Source organism: Cervus elaphus, chromosome 22 (genome assembly GCF_910594005.1).
Source record: "Cervus elaphus chromosome 22, mCerEla1.1, whole genome shotgun sequence".
Lineage (NCBI taxonomy): Eukaryota > Metazoa > Chordata > Mammalia > Artiodactyla > Cervidae > Cervus > Cervus elaphus.
The window spans coordinates 4,155,307-4,173,360 of NC_057836.1; the positions used below are offsets into that span (position 1 = coordinate 4,155,307).

Below are 18,054 nucleotides of genomic sequence, written 5' to 3' on the forward strand. Positions count from 1 at the left end.
GATGAGAGTGAAAACCTGAACTTTTAACAGTAGAAGAGATTGTCTATGAGCTATATACTCTGATGGCATGATATGGAAAGTTGCAGGGATTATGGAGGAAAAAGTTCTGAAAGCAGCAATGACAGTTACCTTCACACCTACACACCTTCAAGCTAAGCAATACACAGGATATAGGAGAACACAGCCCACTTGAAGGACATTCTGGGAAAGGTTTGTTCTTAGAAGTGAGCCCTATTTCACCTAGATCAAGACAATGACAAGAATGTCCAGACAGGCTGAAGACACAGGGAATTTTGCACATGGTTGTGGTTTAGTCACTCAGTCGTGTCAACCCCATGGACGGTAGCCCACCAGGCCCCTCTGTCCATGGGGATTCTCCAGGCAACAATACTGGAGTGGGCTGCCATTTCCTACTGCAGGGGATCTTCTGACCCAGGGATCGAACCCAGGTTTCCTGCATTTCAGACAGCCTCCTACATTGCTGGCAGATTGTTTACCGACTGAGCCATCAGGAAAGCCCCTTGCACATGGGAAGGGTTTTAAAAGTCGAGGAGTCAAAAAGGTTCTATACAAAGCCTTAAGGGAACCAGTGAGTAATAGAAAACCTAGTTCAAAGCCTTAAGGGAACCAGTGAGTAAAAGAAAACCTAGTTTCCTATATTAATTAGAAAATCAGCTTGTAAATGTGTAGCAAAAGCCCTGCTGAAATTTTACCTTTGAATGGCACTGAAACCACAGGTCAACTTGGGGACAAGTGATGTCTCTGTGTTACTGAGTTTTCCTATCATATCACTGTATAACCATCTAATCTCTTTTGATAGTTTTATAATATTCTCAGTGAGGATGACAGCCACTTGTACTTAACTGTGCTTATGCCGTGCCCAGCACCTTGCTAAGCACTACATACACACACTCCTCCATGGCCATCATAAGTGGATCCCTCACTTACAAACTGTCTTTTGTTACCAAATGCAAGTCTGCGTTCCCAATGCACAGAGACGCCAGGCAATACCAAAACTGTCAGAGTCTGGAGCAAAGACAGGTTTATTGAGGGCAATGCAAGAAAATGGGTGGCTCACGCCTTAACAACTCCAAGTTTTCAGCAAAGCCCTTTTCTAGGAAAGGTGAGGGAGGGGCACAGTCAGTTGTTGCAAGCTTCTTGGTGTCAGGTCACAGTCAGGAGCGATGCTCCTGTAAATCTACCAAACGAACGTTATTCTCTGTTCTGACAAGAAAAGACAAGGTCCCAAGACACAACTTTCATCCTTCCTGGTCCTGGCTAAGAGAAGGCGCCCCAGTGGAACCAGGACCACTAACAGTAGCTCACTGACAACTGGTTGCTTGTGGGAGGATCTCATGCAGCCCCGACCAATGGCGGAGAGGGAACCGGGACCACGAACGGGGGCCGGCTGACAGCTGGCTGCTTGGGGGCGGGCCCCCCGAGGCACAGCAACAGTAACCGGCTCCTGGTGAGGGGGTCGGGTCACCTGTGCACAGCAGCAGCCCCGCTAAGGTCTGCGCTCAGTCACGCTCCATTACACTCTTAGCTCTAATGGGACTTCTCTGGGCTTGTGGCCATCAGAAATTGACTCAGCCTGCAGTGGGCCCCAGGGTTCCTCTGCCTTTGAATGAGTGTCCTTGCCCACAGTCCAGTGACCACACCCTCTGGTCCAGGGACCACTACAAAAGACTAGGAGGATGAAAAGAGCTGAGAAACTCTCCTCTGAGGGCACAGTGGGTCACCATTCTAACCTTATTTATTTTGATTTGCTGGCTCAAACTTCTTCCTGTCTGCTTTGTCCATTTAAGATAATTGGATGTGCGGGGTGGCTCACACTGACCACATCTGTATTTTGAAGCTGAGTCAGAACACCTTCCCGAGTGGTTCCGTGTGGCAGTCCAGCTCATGGCACAGGTAAAAATAAAGGGAACTGTCACCACACTCCACACAGTTCTGTTTATAGTGCTGCATAATTGACGTTCTCTCTCAGCACAGCTGATCTGAGTCATGGTTGAGTCAAGACAGCATGAGGCCCTTCACTAAGCTGACAACTCATGGGGGTCTGAAGGGGGCTTGTTCTGTGTTGTGGGTTTTGTTTGTTTGTTTGTTTGTTTCGGCTGCTGTCTTTGGTGCAGCCAAAGACTTGCTGGCCAGAGGCTCAGTTGTGTTTGGGGAAAGCCTGTGTACACGCAGATGACTGTTTATTCCGAGTTCTACATTATGCCGGCCTCTCAAGTGCTCAACAGTCCTTTTCCCTATGAATGTTAGTCTATGTCTTGATGCAAGCAATGAGGGACACCAAAACATTTCTGACCTCTACGACCCTCTGTCACATCTGATGCTTTATACCTCTCTTGCCAGAGCCCTTCCTATGCTGACTCCAGGAAATTAACTATTTAAGGAAGTAATAAAAACACAACCAAGGGCTCATTCTGTGCTAGGTATTAAAGGAGGCCCTGAGGACACAGAGGTGTAAGAAGCCTGCCCTCAGGTTTGGGCTCATTCTAGTGGATAGGTAGGTGATTAAGTGATCACAATACTCTACTGCAATTCTCTGAAAGAGGTAAGAGGAACATAAGGCAGAAGCACCCAGGTCATAAGGCAGAAGATCTAAGGTCATCTGCAACTCAACTGCGGCACGATGGAGACCACTGCACCTTGTGGTGATCAGAGCCGCTATGGGACAATCAGTGTCAGGACAGGGTGACCGGCATCTGGAGAGAGAAGGAAAGAGCCAGACTCAGTGCAGCCTTGGGCTTCCCAGGTGGCTTAGTGGTAAAGACTCTGCCTGCCAATGTAGGAGGTGAAGGAGACCTGGGTTCAATCCGAGTCAGTAAGAGCTCCTGGATGAAGGACACTGCAACCCTCTACCGTACTCTCGCCTGGAGAATCCCATGGATAGAGGAGCCTGGTGGGTTGCAGTCCATGGGGTCGCAAAGAGTCAGACACGACTGACCACACACACGCGCAGTGTAGCCCTATGTGTGGGTCACATGCAAAGCTGTGCACCTCCAACATTAGGAGGGAGCCAGGAACTTCAGAGACGGGACGTGGCCCACAGTGCTGGCCAGCATGGTGACCAGTTACACGAGCTCCCAGTATCGCTAGGATACAAACAATCAATAGAAGGAAGGCCTGACCTTAGGCTGGGGTCACTGGGGAAGAAGGCAGAGGAAAGGGCAACATGATTATACAGGGAACAGTGAGCCCCGAAAGGCAGAAAATGCAACAAATCTCTCAAGGTGAACCAGCAAACTAAAAGTTCACAGAGAAAATCTAACCCTAGGAAAATCCGGCCTTTCCTCAGCACTCTCTGTGACAACCCTTCAGAGTGTGTGCTTCCCAACCTTGCAACTCTAGAAGGTGCTGGGCCAAGCCCAAGTCGAGGACACAGAACTCCATCAGGGAGCACAGAAAGGATCGGGGTGCCTCAGAGTAGACCCACAAAACAAGCACTTTGAGATTCTCAAGCTAGCAAACCAGCAGGCAAAGAAGACGTGCCGACACTGGAGGGGTAACGCCCCTGATTAGCACGCAGAGCCAGGGCTGCAATGACATGCGGAGGGCAGGGAGGAGTGGGTCTGAACTCAGGGTTGGATGGGCTGTCTCTTGGCTCCTCTGTGTCCAGGGATAACAATGAACAGGCAGCAGCAGCAACCACACGCTGACAAGAGCAAGGCCACCCAGGGCTCAGCCCCCTCGGCATCAGAGCCCAGGGACATGCTGGAGAGTCGGAGAAGATCAGACTGGAAGCTGGAGTCAGAAGCTGACTGTCCACTAACGGCCTCAGGACAGGCTGCACCAGAGGGACCGGACTCACTGCTCCAACATGCCTGTGGGGCCTCTTCCTTAAGACTCCAAACAGCTTTGGCCTCCAAGAGTCCGAGACTGAGTGGAGAGTGTCAGGCAAGAGGTCTCAGGAGAAGGGCAGACTGTAGTAAACGCTCATGGTGTCCCTCATCGCACACCCTTGGCCCATCTAGTTAATGACCCAAGGGGCAATTCTCACGACCCCTGTGCTCAGACAATTCAGAGGTGCCTCCCCCAGGGATCCCCAGCGGGGTTGAGCCCCAGCTGCCTGCAACAGCCGCCACTGAATACGGCATCCTTACGTCAGCTATCTCTCCTTCCACACCTAGCTTCCCCTCTCCCACACTTCTGATTGCTGGGGCTTGCCTACTGTTAAATTACTTCACCCAAGTTCCTACCTCAAATTCTACTTTGGAGAAAAAACCCAACAGATCAGGTATACAAGGAGGCATTTATAAAGATGGTCTCTACAGTGCTGTTGGAGTTACCAAAAATTAAAGACAAATCCAAATGCCCAACAGTAAGAAAAGGTACATAAATGATGATGTAATCTTATGACCGTACACTCTACAACAGTTGAAGCTAATGATCTAGCTCTCTATGTATGAAAACTGGTAGCACTCAAAAACAGAGCAAAAATTAAAGATGCAAACTGAAGCGTATAGAGCGTATAACGTACCATGTAACACGGAGACGGGGGGTGGGGGGGGGGGGGGACTGGAGAGCGAAACAAAGAGCCCCTACCCACCACATCCACCGCCACGTAGTCATACCCTTCTGTGGCAGCAGGGCAAAGGCCAACAGTTTTGCTAAGAGAATGCACAGGTCAGAGTACACACTCTCCTCCAACAACACAAGAGAAGACTTTACACATGGACATCACCAGATGGTCAATACCGAAATCGGATTAATTATATTCTTTGCAGCCAAAGATGGAGAAGCTCTATACAGTCAGCAAAAACAAGACCAGGAGCTGACTGTGGCTCCGATCATGAACGCCTTATTGCCAAATTCACAGTTAAATTGAAGAAAGTGGGAAAACCACTAGACCATTCAGGTATGACCTAAATCAAATCCCTTATGATTATACAGTGGAAGTGACAAATAAATTCAAGGGATTAGACCTGACAGACAGACAGACTGAAGAACGATGGACGGAGGTTCGTGACATTGTACAGGAGGCAGTGATCAAGACCATTCCCAAGAAAAAGAAATGCAGAAAGGCAAAATGTTTGTCTGAGGAGGCCTTACAAATAGCTGAGAAAAGAAGAGAAGCAAAAAGCAAACGAGAAAAGGAAAAATATACCCATTTGAATGCAGAGTTCCAAAGAATAGCAAGGAGAGATAAGAAAGCCTTCCTCAGTGATCAACGCAAAGAAATAGAGGAAAACAATGGGAAAGACCAGAGATCTCTTCAAGAAAATCAGAAATACCAAGGGAACATTTGCTGCAAAGATGGACTCAATAAAGGACAGAAATGGTATGGACCTAACAGAAGCAGAAGATATTAAGAAGAGGTGACAAGAACACACAGAAGAACTCCACGAAAAAGATCTTCATAACCCAGATAACCACGATGGTATGATCACTCACCTAGAACCAGACATCCTGGATTGTGAAGTCAAGTGGGCCTTAGGAAGCATCACTATGAACAAAGCTAGTGAAGGTGATGGAATTCCAACTGAACTATTTCAAATCTTAAGAGATGATGCTGTGAAAGTGCTGCACTCAATATGCCCACAAATTTGGAAAACTCAGCAGTGGCCACAGGACTGGAAAAGGTCAGTTTTCATTCCAATCCCAAAGAAAGGCAATGCCAAAGAATGTTCAAACGACCGCACAACTGCACTCATCTCAGTTCAGTTCAGTTGCTCAGTCGTGTCCAACTCCTTGTGACCCCACGAACCGCAGCACGGCAGGCCTCCCTGTCCATCACCAACTCCCTGAGTTTACCCAAACTCAGGTCCATTGAGTCAGTGATGCCATCCAACCAGCTCATCCTCTGTCGTCCCATTCTCCTCTCGCCTTCAATCTTTGCCAACGTCAGGGTCTTTTCAAATGAGTCAGCTCTTTCCATCAGGTGGCCAAAGTATTGGAGTTTCAGCTTCAACATCAGTCCTTCCAATGAATATTCAGGACTGATTTCCTTTAGGATGGACTGGTTGGATCTCCTTGCTGTCCAAGGGACTCTCAAGAGTCTTCTCCAACACCACAGTTCAAAAGTATCCATTCTTCGGCACTCAGCATTCTTTATGGTCCAATTCTCACATTCATACATGACTACTGGAAAAACCATAGCTTTGACTAGATGGACCTATGTTGGCAAAGTAATGTCTCTGCTTTTTAATATGCTGGCTAGGTTGGTCATAACTTTTCTTCTAAGGAGCAACCGTCTTTTAATTTCATGGCTGCAGTCACCATCTGCAGTGATTTTGAAGCCCAGAAAAATAAAAGTCTGTCACTGTTTCCAACGTTTACCCATCTATTTGCCACAAAGTTATGGGACCAGAGGCCATGATCTTAGTGTTCTGAACGTTGAGTTTTAAGTCAACTTGTTCACTCTCCTCTTTCACTTTCATCAAGAGGCTCTTCAGTTCCTCTTTGCTTTCTGCCATAAGGGTGATGTCCTCTGTATATCTGAGGTTATTGATATTTCTCCCAGCAATCTTAATTCCAGCTTGTGTTTCATCCAGCCCAGCGTTTCTCATGATGTACTCTGCATATAAGTTAAAGAAGCAGGGTGACAATATACAGCCTTGACATACTCCTTTTCCTGTTTGGAACTAGTCTGTTGTTCCATGTCCAGTTCTAACTGTTGCTTCCTGACCCACATGCAGATTTCTCAAGAGGCAGGTAAGGTGGTCTGATATTCCCATCTCTAAGAATTTTCCACAGTTTGCTGTGACCCACCCAGTCAAAGGCTTTGGCATAGTCAATAAAGCAGATGTTTTTCTGGAATTCTCTTGCTTTTTTGATGATCCAACGGATGCTGGCAATTTGATCTCTGGTTCCTCTGCCTTTCCTAAATCCAGCTTGAACATCTGGAAGTTCACAGTTCATGTACTGTTGGAGCCTGGCTTGGAGAATTTTGAACATTACTTTAGCGTGTGAGATGAGTGCTACTGTGCGGTCATTTGAACATTCTTTGGCATTGTCTTTCTTTGGGATTGGAATGAAAACTGACCTTTTCCAGTCCTGTGACCACTGCTGAGTTTTCCAAATTAGCTGACATATTGAGTGCAGCACTTTCACAGCATCATCTCTTAGGATTTGAAATAGCTAACTGGAATTCTATCACCTCCACTAGCTTTGTTCATAGTGATGCTTCCTAAGGCCCACTTGACTTCGCATTCCAGGATGTCTGGCTCTAGGTTAAGTGTGAGTGATCACACCATCATGATTATCTGGGTCATGAAGATCTTTTTTGTATAGTTCTTCTGTGTATTCTTGCCACCTCTTCTTAATATCTTCTGCTTCTGTTAGGTCCATACCATTTCTGTCCTTTATTGAGCCCATATTTGCAGTAAATGTTACCTTGGTATCTCTAATTTTCTTGAAGAGATCTCTGGTCTTTCCCATTCTATGGTTTTTCTCTATTTCTTTGCATTGATCACTGAGGAAGGCTTTCTCATCTCTCCTTGCTATTGTTTGGAACTCTGCATTCAAATGGGTGTATCTCTCCTTTTCTCCCTTGCCTTTTCCTTCTCTATGCCTTATGAAAGCCTTTCCCCCCTGAAACCCACTGAGTCCCAGAAGGTATCAGTATTTCATACCAATACATCTCAAGGGGGTGAGGAAGACACTCCCCAAACTCAAATTGTTTACAAAACCATTTCTGTCACTCTGCACAACCACCCGTCTTACCCAGAGGTCCTGACGAGCCACGATAAACCACCTCTGCCGCCCCACCCTGAGGAAGGAAATCTCAGCCCCACACCAGCAGCATGACATCACTGCGAAGTGAGACTCCCAAAGCACCCTTCCACTGCACTCTTCACTGGACAAGGAACTGAACTCTCCAGAGCCACGTTACTGCCCGCACCCTTCCAGGATTACTTTCCTTTTTTCCTAGATTTGGTCCCCAGCACTTCATGAGTATCAGTCACCTCAGCCCATCTCAGGCTCTGGAAATACAGAGAGAGCACTGTCTGGCATGGAGGAACAAATGGATCAAAACCCGACTCACTCTGAATGTACCAGTTCCCTCTTCTCTTCTTGGAGGAAATTTGACAATTCAGAAACATTGTTTTATCAGTGGTAATTCTCAACTAGGAAGCAGAAAAGACCAGTGACATTTCCACAAAGTCCTTCCACCATGCTGGCTGAGATTCAGCTCAAGTAAGTTCTTCTGGGCATGGCAGGGAGAAGAATAATTTTACACATAGAAAACAGATATAATGGACAGTGAATTACACAGATGGCTAGGATTTCATAAGTATGTCAAATCCAGGCAACCCATCTGGCGAGAGCATGTTTCCCTCACTTCAGAAGATTCCCTAATGCTCATTCCCAGTCAATCCCCAGCCTCCTGTGACAACCACTGTTCATGCCTTCATTACCAGCCAGCGATACAGAGGTCAGCTCTGCGGAACTGCACAGACCCACAGAGTATGCAGTCTTTGTCAGGCTTCCCTCACTCAGCGCATTCTGAGATCCATCCACACTGTTGTGTATACTGGGGGGTCATTCAATTACCAGGCAGTTGAGTCATCCTCCCACTGACGGACATTTCAGTAGGTTCTAGTACTTGGCTATTATCAATAAAGCTGCTACAAGCACTCTTTCACAAGTTGTGTGGACATATATTCTAAGATAAATACCTAGGGTTATAGGCAGGAGTATGTTTAACTTTATAAAAAACTGTCAAAGCGTTTCCCAAAGCGGCTGCACCATCCATGCTCCCACCAGCAATGGACGAGACCCCCAGCTGCTCCACATCCTCACTGAAAGCTGTCAGTCGTCTTAATCCCAGCAAACCTAATGAGTCTGCAGAGGTATCTCATTATGGTTTTACTAGTTTATATCAGTTTTACTGAGACATAATCAAACAAAGCATACAATTCATTCATTTAAACTACATAATTTTATCAATTTTGGTATATTACATTAACTTCTTAATTGTGGTAAAATATGTATGCATTAAGGGCTTCCCAGGTGGTGCTAGTAGTAAAGAACCTGCCTCCCAAAGCAGGAGACATAAGAGATGTGGGTTTGATCCCTGGATAGAGAAGATCCCCTGGAGGAGGTAATGGCAATCCACTCCAGTATGCTTGCCTGGAGAATTCCATGGACAGAGGAGCCTGGTGGGCCATAGTCCACAGGGTCACAAAGAGTCGGACACGACTGAAATGACTTGGCGACAGTAGCATGTATGTATTAGGTTAGAAAAAAGTAACAGCAGTTTCGGACTGTGAATTGTAAATCATTATAAGTATGGTCAAACATCTTTATTAATCAAAATAGGAACCATTACAATCAACACATTTTTACCAATGAGAAATGTTTATTCCTGTAGCATAAAAATCTGTACTTCAGGATTCGACGAACTCTTGGAAAGCATCTTCTGCCTCCTGCTGGTTGTGGAAATGTTTTCCTTGCAGAAAGTTGTCAAGATGCTTGAAGAAGTGGTAGTCAATCGGCAGAAGGTCAGGTGAAGAAGAGGTAGTCAACTGGCAAAAGGTCAGGTGAGTATGGCGGATGAGGCAAAACTTCATAGCCCAATTCACTCAACTTGTGAAGCACTGGCTCTGCGATGTGGGTCAGGCAGAGTCGTGGGAGGAACTGGGCCCCCTCTGCTGACCAACGCCAAAGCAGGCGTTGCGTTTTCAGTGCATCTCATCGGTTTACCGAGCACAGTTCTCAGATGTAACGGTTTCCCTGGGATTCAGAAAGCTGTAGGGGATCAGACGGGCAGCAGACCACCAAACAGGGACCATGACCTTTTCTGCTGCAAGTGTGGCTTTGGGAAGTGCTCTGGAGCTTCTTCTTGGTTCAACTACTGAACTGGTTGACACCAGCTGTTACATAAAATCCACTTGTCATCACACATCACAATCTGATTAAGAAATACTTTGTTGCCGCTGCATAGAGTAAGAGAAGACAACACCTCAAAACGACAATTATATTATTTTCGGTCAGCTCCTGAGGCACCGACTTAGTGAGCTTTTTCACTTTTCTAACTTGCTTCAAATGCCCAATGCCCACAGAATGGTCCACGCTGCGTTCTTTGGCAACCTCTTGAGCAGCTGTAAGAGGATCAGCTTCAATGAATGCTCTCAATTGGTGATTGGCACCTTTCAATGGCCTGCCACTACATTCCTCATCTTCAAGGCTCTCATCTCCTTTGCAAAACTTCTTGAACCAACCACCACTGCACTGTACGTCTGGTAGCAGTTCCTGGGCTAAATATGTTGTTGATGTTGCCAGTTGTCTCCACTGCTTTACGACACATTTTGAACTCGAATAAAAAAAAAAATCACTTGAATTTGCTTTTTGTCTAACATCATTTCCACAGTCTAAAATAAATATAAAATAGCAAGTAATGTCATTAGAAAAAAAATACAGTGAGAAATGTGTATTAAAATGATGTACAACACAACCAATTTAAGAATGTATTCCAATATCAAACAACAAAGTTCAACAATGCCAAACCAAATTATTTTCCATTCTGAACATTTTTCAGTATAGAATTCAGTGGCTTTAACTATATTCATATAGTTGTACAAACCTCACCACTGATTCCAAAAATTTAGTATCCCAAACAAATTTGTAACTATTAAATAATAACTCTTCCCTCCCCCGCATTCCAAGTAAACTCTAATCTCCTTTCTGTCTATGAATTTGCCTATTCTTAGTTCTTCACAGAAGTGGAATCATACAATATCGGTCGTTTTATGTCTGGCTTCTTCCACTTAGCATGTTTTCAAGGTTCACCCCATTACAGCATGTACCAGTACTTCATTCCTTCTTATGGCTAAACAGTACTCCACTGTATGTACATATGACATTGTAGCCATTCACCTGTTGATGGACACTTGAGTTGTTTCCATCTTTTGGCTATTATGAATAATACCTCAATGAAAACGGGCCCACAAGTATCTGTTTAAGTTTTTGCTTTTAATCCTCCAAGGTACATACATACCTAGGAGTGGAACTGCTTGACTGTGTCCTACATTTAGCTTTTTGAGGTACCACAAAATTTGTTTTACATAATAGCTGAACCCTTTCACATCCTCCCCAGCAATGTGCAAGGGTTCCAAATTTTCCACATCCTTACCAACAATTTTTTTCCTTTTTTTTTTTTTTTTGGTAACAAGCCATCCTAAAGAGCATAGAGTGGAGTTTTTAATTTGCATTTTCTCAATGATTAACGATGTTGCGTACTTTTCCATGTATTTGTTGGCCATTTATATATCTTCCTTTCTAAACCAGATTTATTTTCTGCCCAATTTTTTTACCAGATTGTCTTTTGTTACTGAGTTTCAGGAGCACTTTATATATTTTAAGGCAAATTCTTTATTAGGTATATGTGTTGTAAATATTTTCAGTCTATGACTTGCCTTTTCCATCTTCTTATTGGTATCTTGCAATAGGCAGAAGTTTTTTTAATTTTGATAAAGTGTAATTTGATAGTTTTTCTTGAAAGGTCAATATTATCTGTGACCTGGATAAGAAATATTTGCCTACACACAAGATTACAGATATTCTCCCATCTTCTAAACATTTTATAGTTTAAAATTTTATGTTTAGGTCTACAATCCATGTGGAAATACTTTTGTGAATGGTACAAGGTATGGGTCAAAGTTCATTTTATTTCATTTAGATATCAAGTTATTCTACCACCATTTTTTGAATGAAATTGTTTTTAGACTGATTTTGGTTTGGAGCTTGCACATAGTTTGGAAATGGTCTTAACATTCCTTATGTGACATTCAGCATTCAATGACGAGAAGACCAGATGACTACACACAAGAAGACAGAAACTGACAACAGATACTTATCAGGCACATTCTCTAAAATAAGCATAATTAATATGCTTAAGAAAGTAGATGACTATGAATTTCAACAGAGCAATCCATTTAAAAATCAAATAGAAATTCTACAAAACTCAAAACTGCCTGAAACTAAGAATACAATAGACAGCACATTAGACACAGCAAAAACCAGAACAGAGAACAAGAAGACAGGAGCAAACTTTCAAACCAAAGCTCAGAGAGAATCGGAAATACAGAAAAGAGGCTTTGAGATACACAAAATACAGTGAAAGGTTTAACATATGTGTAATTAAATTCCTTGAAGGAAAGGAAAGAATGAGAGAGAAGCAACAGCTGAAGGAATACTGGCTGACAATTTCCTAAACTGTTCAAAGACATCAAATTCAAAAGGCATGATCCAAACAGGGTAATTACAAAAAAGCCAAAAAAAAAAAAAAAAAGCCAACTATCTCTGTCCTCATGGGCCTTCATTCTGGAAGAAGACAGAGAATAAATAAGAAATCTCTATGAATAATTACATAGTATGAAGAATCTAGTAAGTGCTTTCTTTAAAAAAAAGAAAATAGGGTTTATAAGGTAAAGGGCCTCCAAAGCATGGAGGGGAGGAAAGCATCTGCCCTGTTACACAATATACACAAAGCCTAGAAGGAAGAAATCAGGAATATACTTTTGACTAAACACACATTAACAAGAAGAAAGAACCCACACTGACAGAAGCTTTAAAAAATTTACCAATACAAGTATGGAACAAAAAGACTACACACGCACCATGAGTAACTGTGCTGTGTGTGCTCAGTCGTATCCAACTCTGCGCGACCCCATGGACTGTAGCCCACCAGGCTCCTCCGTCCATGGGATTTGCCAGGCAAGAATACTGGAGTAGGTTGCCATTTCCTTCTCCAGGGGATTTTTCCCAGTCAGGGATGGAACCCAAGTCTCTTGCACCTCCTGCATTGGCAGGCAGATCTTTACCGCTGAGCCACCTGAGAAGCCGCATAAATAATGACTTACACAAATAGCAGTAATTCCACAAGCCTTTGTTAAGAACCTACAACTATCAGACAGTATGCTAGATGCTAGGGACCCAAGGAACATGATACGCTCACTTTACTCAACAAGCTTTTCAGATGGAAGAACAATAATCTATCAGTTTAAGCATGAGAAGATTTACGGAAAGCAGTACCCAAACGTTAAAACTAGTTCAAGAATACTCAAGAATCCTATAGAAAAAAACACAGTAGCATTACTCAACAGAACTTTCTGTGATGATAGGAATAATCTGTATCTTCCTGGTCCGAGAAGGTACCATTAGCCATGTGTGGCTACTAGTATTGAAAATGTGGCTGGGACAAGGAACGGAATGATTAATTTTACTTACTGCTGATTAATTTCAATAGCCGCATGTGAGCAGCTGCATGGACAGTGGAGGTAGAGTTATCACCTGGCTTTACACTGAATACAGGGGAGCTTCCTGGTGGCTCAGACAGCAAAGAATCCGCCTGCAACGCAGGAGACCTGGGTTCAATCTCCGGTTTGGGAAAATCCCCTGGAGAAAATAATGGCAACCCACTCCAGTGTTCTTGCCTGGAGAATCCCCATGGACAGAGGAGCCTGGCAGGGCTACAGTCCATGGAGTCACAGTCGGACACAAATGAACGACTAAGCACACTGCTACATAATAAATGAGCCCCAAACTGAGCAATTCATGGTCTCATACAGGTCAGAGTCCCTCATCAACTTGTACAAACAGCTGTGGGCTTGGCTGGGACTAAGGATCTGCTTCCAGGATGGTCCTCACACGGCTGCTGGAAGGAGGCCTCAGTTCCTCACCGCACAGACCTGTCTAGGTGGACCCCTGAGTGCCCTCATAACATGGCAGATGGCTTTCTGGGAGCAAGCGATCCAAGAGAGAAAGCAATGAGGAAGCTTCAGGGCCTTCTGTGCTCAGAAGTCACACCCTGTCACTTCCCCCACATCTGTTATTTAAAAGCCAGTCACTAAATGCAGCCCACGCTCAAGGGGAAAGGTCAAATTCCTTCTTACTTTCCTCAGTATGATTCCGCTGTATCTTGTGCTTTTCAGTTTGCTACTGTGATGCCTCATTCTGCTTCACTTTACGTCCCATGCAGCCTCTGACACCTCCGCCCATCCTCCCTCTGGGTCCATCAGCATTGGATGGATCTTCGCAGAGCAGCTGGCCTCTGGAAACCCTGAGACCCTTCTGAGCGGCAACTAGTGATTTGCTCAAAGACATGCTGAGAAGCAGAGGCAGAACCAGAAGCCTGTCTTCACAAACCCTCATCAAGCGCTCTTTGCACCACCACATACTATCTGCCTCCTGATTCCAAGACCTACACATCAGGTCACCTTTCCTGGCCTTCAACTCTTCCTGAACTAGAAGAGAGTTCCTGCCAGCCCCAGGAAAAACTCAAATCAAATATGGGATGCACCTTCACCTCTTCTCATTCTTCCCCAGCAATCCAACCAGTCCCTGAGTCTTGTCCATTCAATCTGGTAAAGATGTTTCAATATCTATCCTACCCATCCCCATAGACAATACCCTAAATTCAGGCACTTTTCTCTTTCTCTTGGGCTTCTCCATCAAGTCATCTGCCTCTGGCCTCACCCTAATATATCTCTCACAATGGCAGCCAGAGATTTAATATACAGATTTGCCAGGCCATGCCCTTAAAAGAACCTCCCACTGTTGTTCTGTTCAGTTGCTAAGTTGTCTCTTTAGAACCCCATGGACTGCAGCATGCCAGGTTCCTCTGTCCTCCACTCTCTCTGCAGTGTGCTCAAATTCATATCCAGTGAGTCGATGACGCTATCTCACCGCCTGCTGCGCCTTTCTCCTCCTGCCTTCAATCTTTCCCAGCACCAGGGTCTTTTCCAATAAGTCAGCTCTTCACATCAGGTGGCCAAAGTACTGGAGCTTCACCATCCGTCCTTCCAATGAATATTCAGGATTGATTTCCTTTAGGGTTGACCGGTTTGATCTCCTAGCATGGTTCCCCATAAACTCCCCTCACAGGAAGCAGAGTCAGGAAAGGCCTTGTAAACTGGCTCAGGCCCTTGAATTTTATCCTTCAGCTTATAAAAAGGAACTTGATATTTGACTATGTCCTCTGTACCAGATGCCTTATCTATGTTATTTCATTTAAACTCAGAGACCATGCAAAAAATCAGCACACTGTTCCTCTGCACATACTGTTCTTACTAATTAGCCCTCTCATCTGTAAGCCTAGAAGCCATAGTAACCTAAGGCCTCTCCCAGCCCACAAATCTCTCCACCAGATCCACAGTTCCCCCAGCTCCACCATCTCTTCTTGGCTAGACCCTCTTACAATTTGTTTACACGGCAATTACCCTAACCTGCTTGAAAAAAGGGAAATCACGTTCATCTTTGCACCTTCGGCCCTAGCAAAGAACCTGCTTCAGAGCAGGTCCCCAGTGAAGGCTGATGACTGGTTGACTAGAAGGAGAGCCCATCATGGTGTAGATATCCTAAGCATTAACGCAATCAACAAATCTCTCTGAGGTATCACATCAATTAACTTATCTCCCAAAAAGGCAGGAGCAGTGCCCAGGGCTCTTGACACTCTTTTAATTGCTCCACACTCACTGTGATTTGGGGCAGAAGTGCTCAGACCGACTGAAACTCTAAGACCATCGGCCTTCTCCCACACTCCCTCTCCTCTTTGCACATACTTCTGCGATTCCAGAGCAGGGCTTCCCAACAACACACTTACGAAGAACCATCCATCAGTGTGTGAAGGGATAGTATCAGCTAACCTGATTTAATACTACGTGTCAGCTATGTGCCAAGGACTTAATATGCATGAGTTCACTTAATCTTGACAAACAACCTCACCAGAAGTACTGTCCAACCTCATTCCTATTAAATAGACACACAAACTGAGGCCCAGATAAGACTAGAACAAAATTAAACAGGCAATGACTGGAGATATCAGGTACTTCGTATTTTCACGTGCTTTATTTCATTTATTCCTCTGTACAATTTAGCAATGAAGTCGTGTATTACATTCCCATTTTTAGGCAGGAAATCTTAAGGCTTGGAGAAATGGCACCATAACGCACCGCTTGTAGGGCTAGGAGCCAAATCCAGATCTTCAGACTCCTAGGCACCTTATACAACGGAGATCTGGCCCTTCTGTGGCAGAGTCGGGACTCAAGTGGCCACGGTGCAAAGCGGGGCCACCACTGGGGATGCAAAGCCTGGGCTCACAGGACGAACGGAATGACGCGGCCTCCCACCTTGCACATTTGCAACGTCTGTCTCCCCCACCTGCACGTTCTGCTGCCTCTGGGGGCTTGCCAGTCTGTTCCAACCAGGCCGAGGAGACCACCTTGCACGTTACCCGGGCGCCATCACCGCGGCTCAACCAACCCAACAGGCAGGAGGCGGCGAAGGGCTCCCTTGGATCGGTCCCCCTTCCTGTGCCCGGCCTCACACCCGTTCTGACGAGTGGGAAGCAGGTGTCACCCCCGCCCCCCAGCCCGAGGCCCTCTGGTGAGGCGCAGAGCTGCCACCCCGCCGCCGCCCCGGGAGGAGGGGGCGCCCCCGCCCCGCTCCCGCCAGCCCCGCCGGGCCGCCCCTGATGCCCGCGCGGTTACCGATTCCGCTGCTCTTTGAAGAGCGCCGTCAGCGCGCGGAGAGCCTCCAGGTCCTGGATGGGCGCGGGCATCATGACGCCCGACAGCCTGCCGGGCGGCGGCCTGGGCGCCGCCATCTTGCCGCTCGCAGCTCGGGCCGAACGGCCGACGACGAGAAGCCGGAGGAGGAGGGGCAGGAGGGCCGGCGGGATGGGGTGGAGCGCGGGCTGCTGCCTCCGCACGCCGCCGCCGCCGCCGCCTCGGCGCCGCTGCAGCCCGCGGGCCGGGCCCGGAAAGCGCGAGAGCACGCGCCCAAGGATCGCCTCAGGCCGGAGGACGCGACGGCGCGGCGAGGGGAGGGGGGCGCGGGCGGAAGTCCCGCCCTGCGGGGAGGGGGGCGCCCACCGGAAGTTCGCCCTGTGGGGAGGGGGCGCAAGCGGAAGTTGTGTTTGAGGGGGTGGGGACGTCAGGAGGGCTGAGGGTCCCCGAGGAGAAGTCGGAGGGGTAGGGGGCGGGCCCGGGACGGAGACACCCTGAGCGGGGAAATAGGGGCAGAGGGGGTCTCCATGGGAGCGGGTGTGGGGGACGAGGACACCCTGAGGGGGAGATGCGGGCAGACTAGGGTCTGCGCAGGAGAGGATATGAGGAAGGCAGGGGAGGCCTGCAGAGGCTCCCCTGGAGGAGAAGGCTGAAGACCTCGATCCTGCGGTCGGGAGGGTTGATCAGGGCTCACACCGACCCCCTGGGGAGCTGGAGCAGTCTGGGTCCATCTTGCAAGTCTCAGTCCCTGGAAGCTCAGTTCCCAGTTCTTCAGTCAGTTCAGTCGCTCAGTCGTGTCCAACTGTTTGCGACCCCATGGACTGCTTCCCTGTCCAGCGCCAGGCTTCCCTGTCCAGCGCCAACTCCAGGAGTTTCCTCAAACTTGTGTCCATGGAGTCAGTAATGCCATCTAACCATCTCATCCTCTGTCGTCCCCTTCTCCTTCCCTCAATCTTTCCCAGCATCAGGGCCTTTTCCAGTTTATCAGCTCTTCGCATCAGGTGGCCAAAATATTGGAGTTTCAGCTTAACATCAGGGCTTCCAGTGAACATGCAGGACTGATCCCCTTTAGGATAGACTGGTTGGATCTCCTCGCAGTCCAAGGGACTCTCAAGAGTCTTCTCCAACACCACAGTTCAAAAGCATCCATTCTTCAGCTCTCAGCTTTCTTTATAGTCCCACTCTCACATCCGTACATGACCACCGGAAAAGCCATAACCTTGACTAGATGGACCTTTGTTGGCAAAGTAATGTCTCTGCTTTTTAATATGCTGTCTAGGTTTGTCATAACTTTCCTTCCAAGGAGTAAGCGTCTTTTAATTTCATGGCTGCAATCACTATCTGCAGTGATTTTGGAGCCCAGAAAAACACAGTCAGTCACTGTTTCCACTGTTTTCCCCATCTATTTGCCATGAAGTGATGGGACTGGATGCCACAATCTTAGTTTTCTGAATGTTGAGCTTTAAGCCAGCTTCTTCACTCTCCTCTTTCACTTTCATCGAGAGGCTCTTCAGTTCTTCACTTTCTGCCATAAGGGTGGTGTCATCTGCATATCTTAGTGATCACTTACTGGCGGTGGCTCAGACGGTAAAGA

The 18,054-nt window shown here is 46.6% G+C and overlaps 1 protein-coding gene across 3 annotated transcripts in view; it reads right to left on the reverse strand.

The window, feature by feature from the left end:
• Positions 1-16,798, reverse strand: part of ATXN10 (ataxin 10) — a 140,292-nt gene extending 123,494 nt beyond the window's left edge. For all 3 annotated transcript variants that reach the window (XM_043880862.1, XM_043880865.1, XM_043880864.1), the window contains exon 1: positions 16,443-16,798. In XM_043880862.1, coding sequence (XP_043736797.1) covers positions 16,443-16,558 — 116 coding nt within the window. In that variant the 5' untranslated portion in view covers positions 16,559-16,798. The remainder of the gene's footprint in view (positions 1-16,442) is intronic.
• Positions 16,799-18,054: the final 1,256 nt, after the last annotated feature.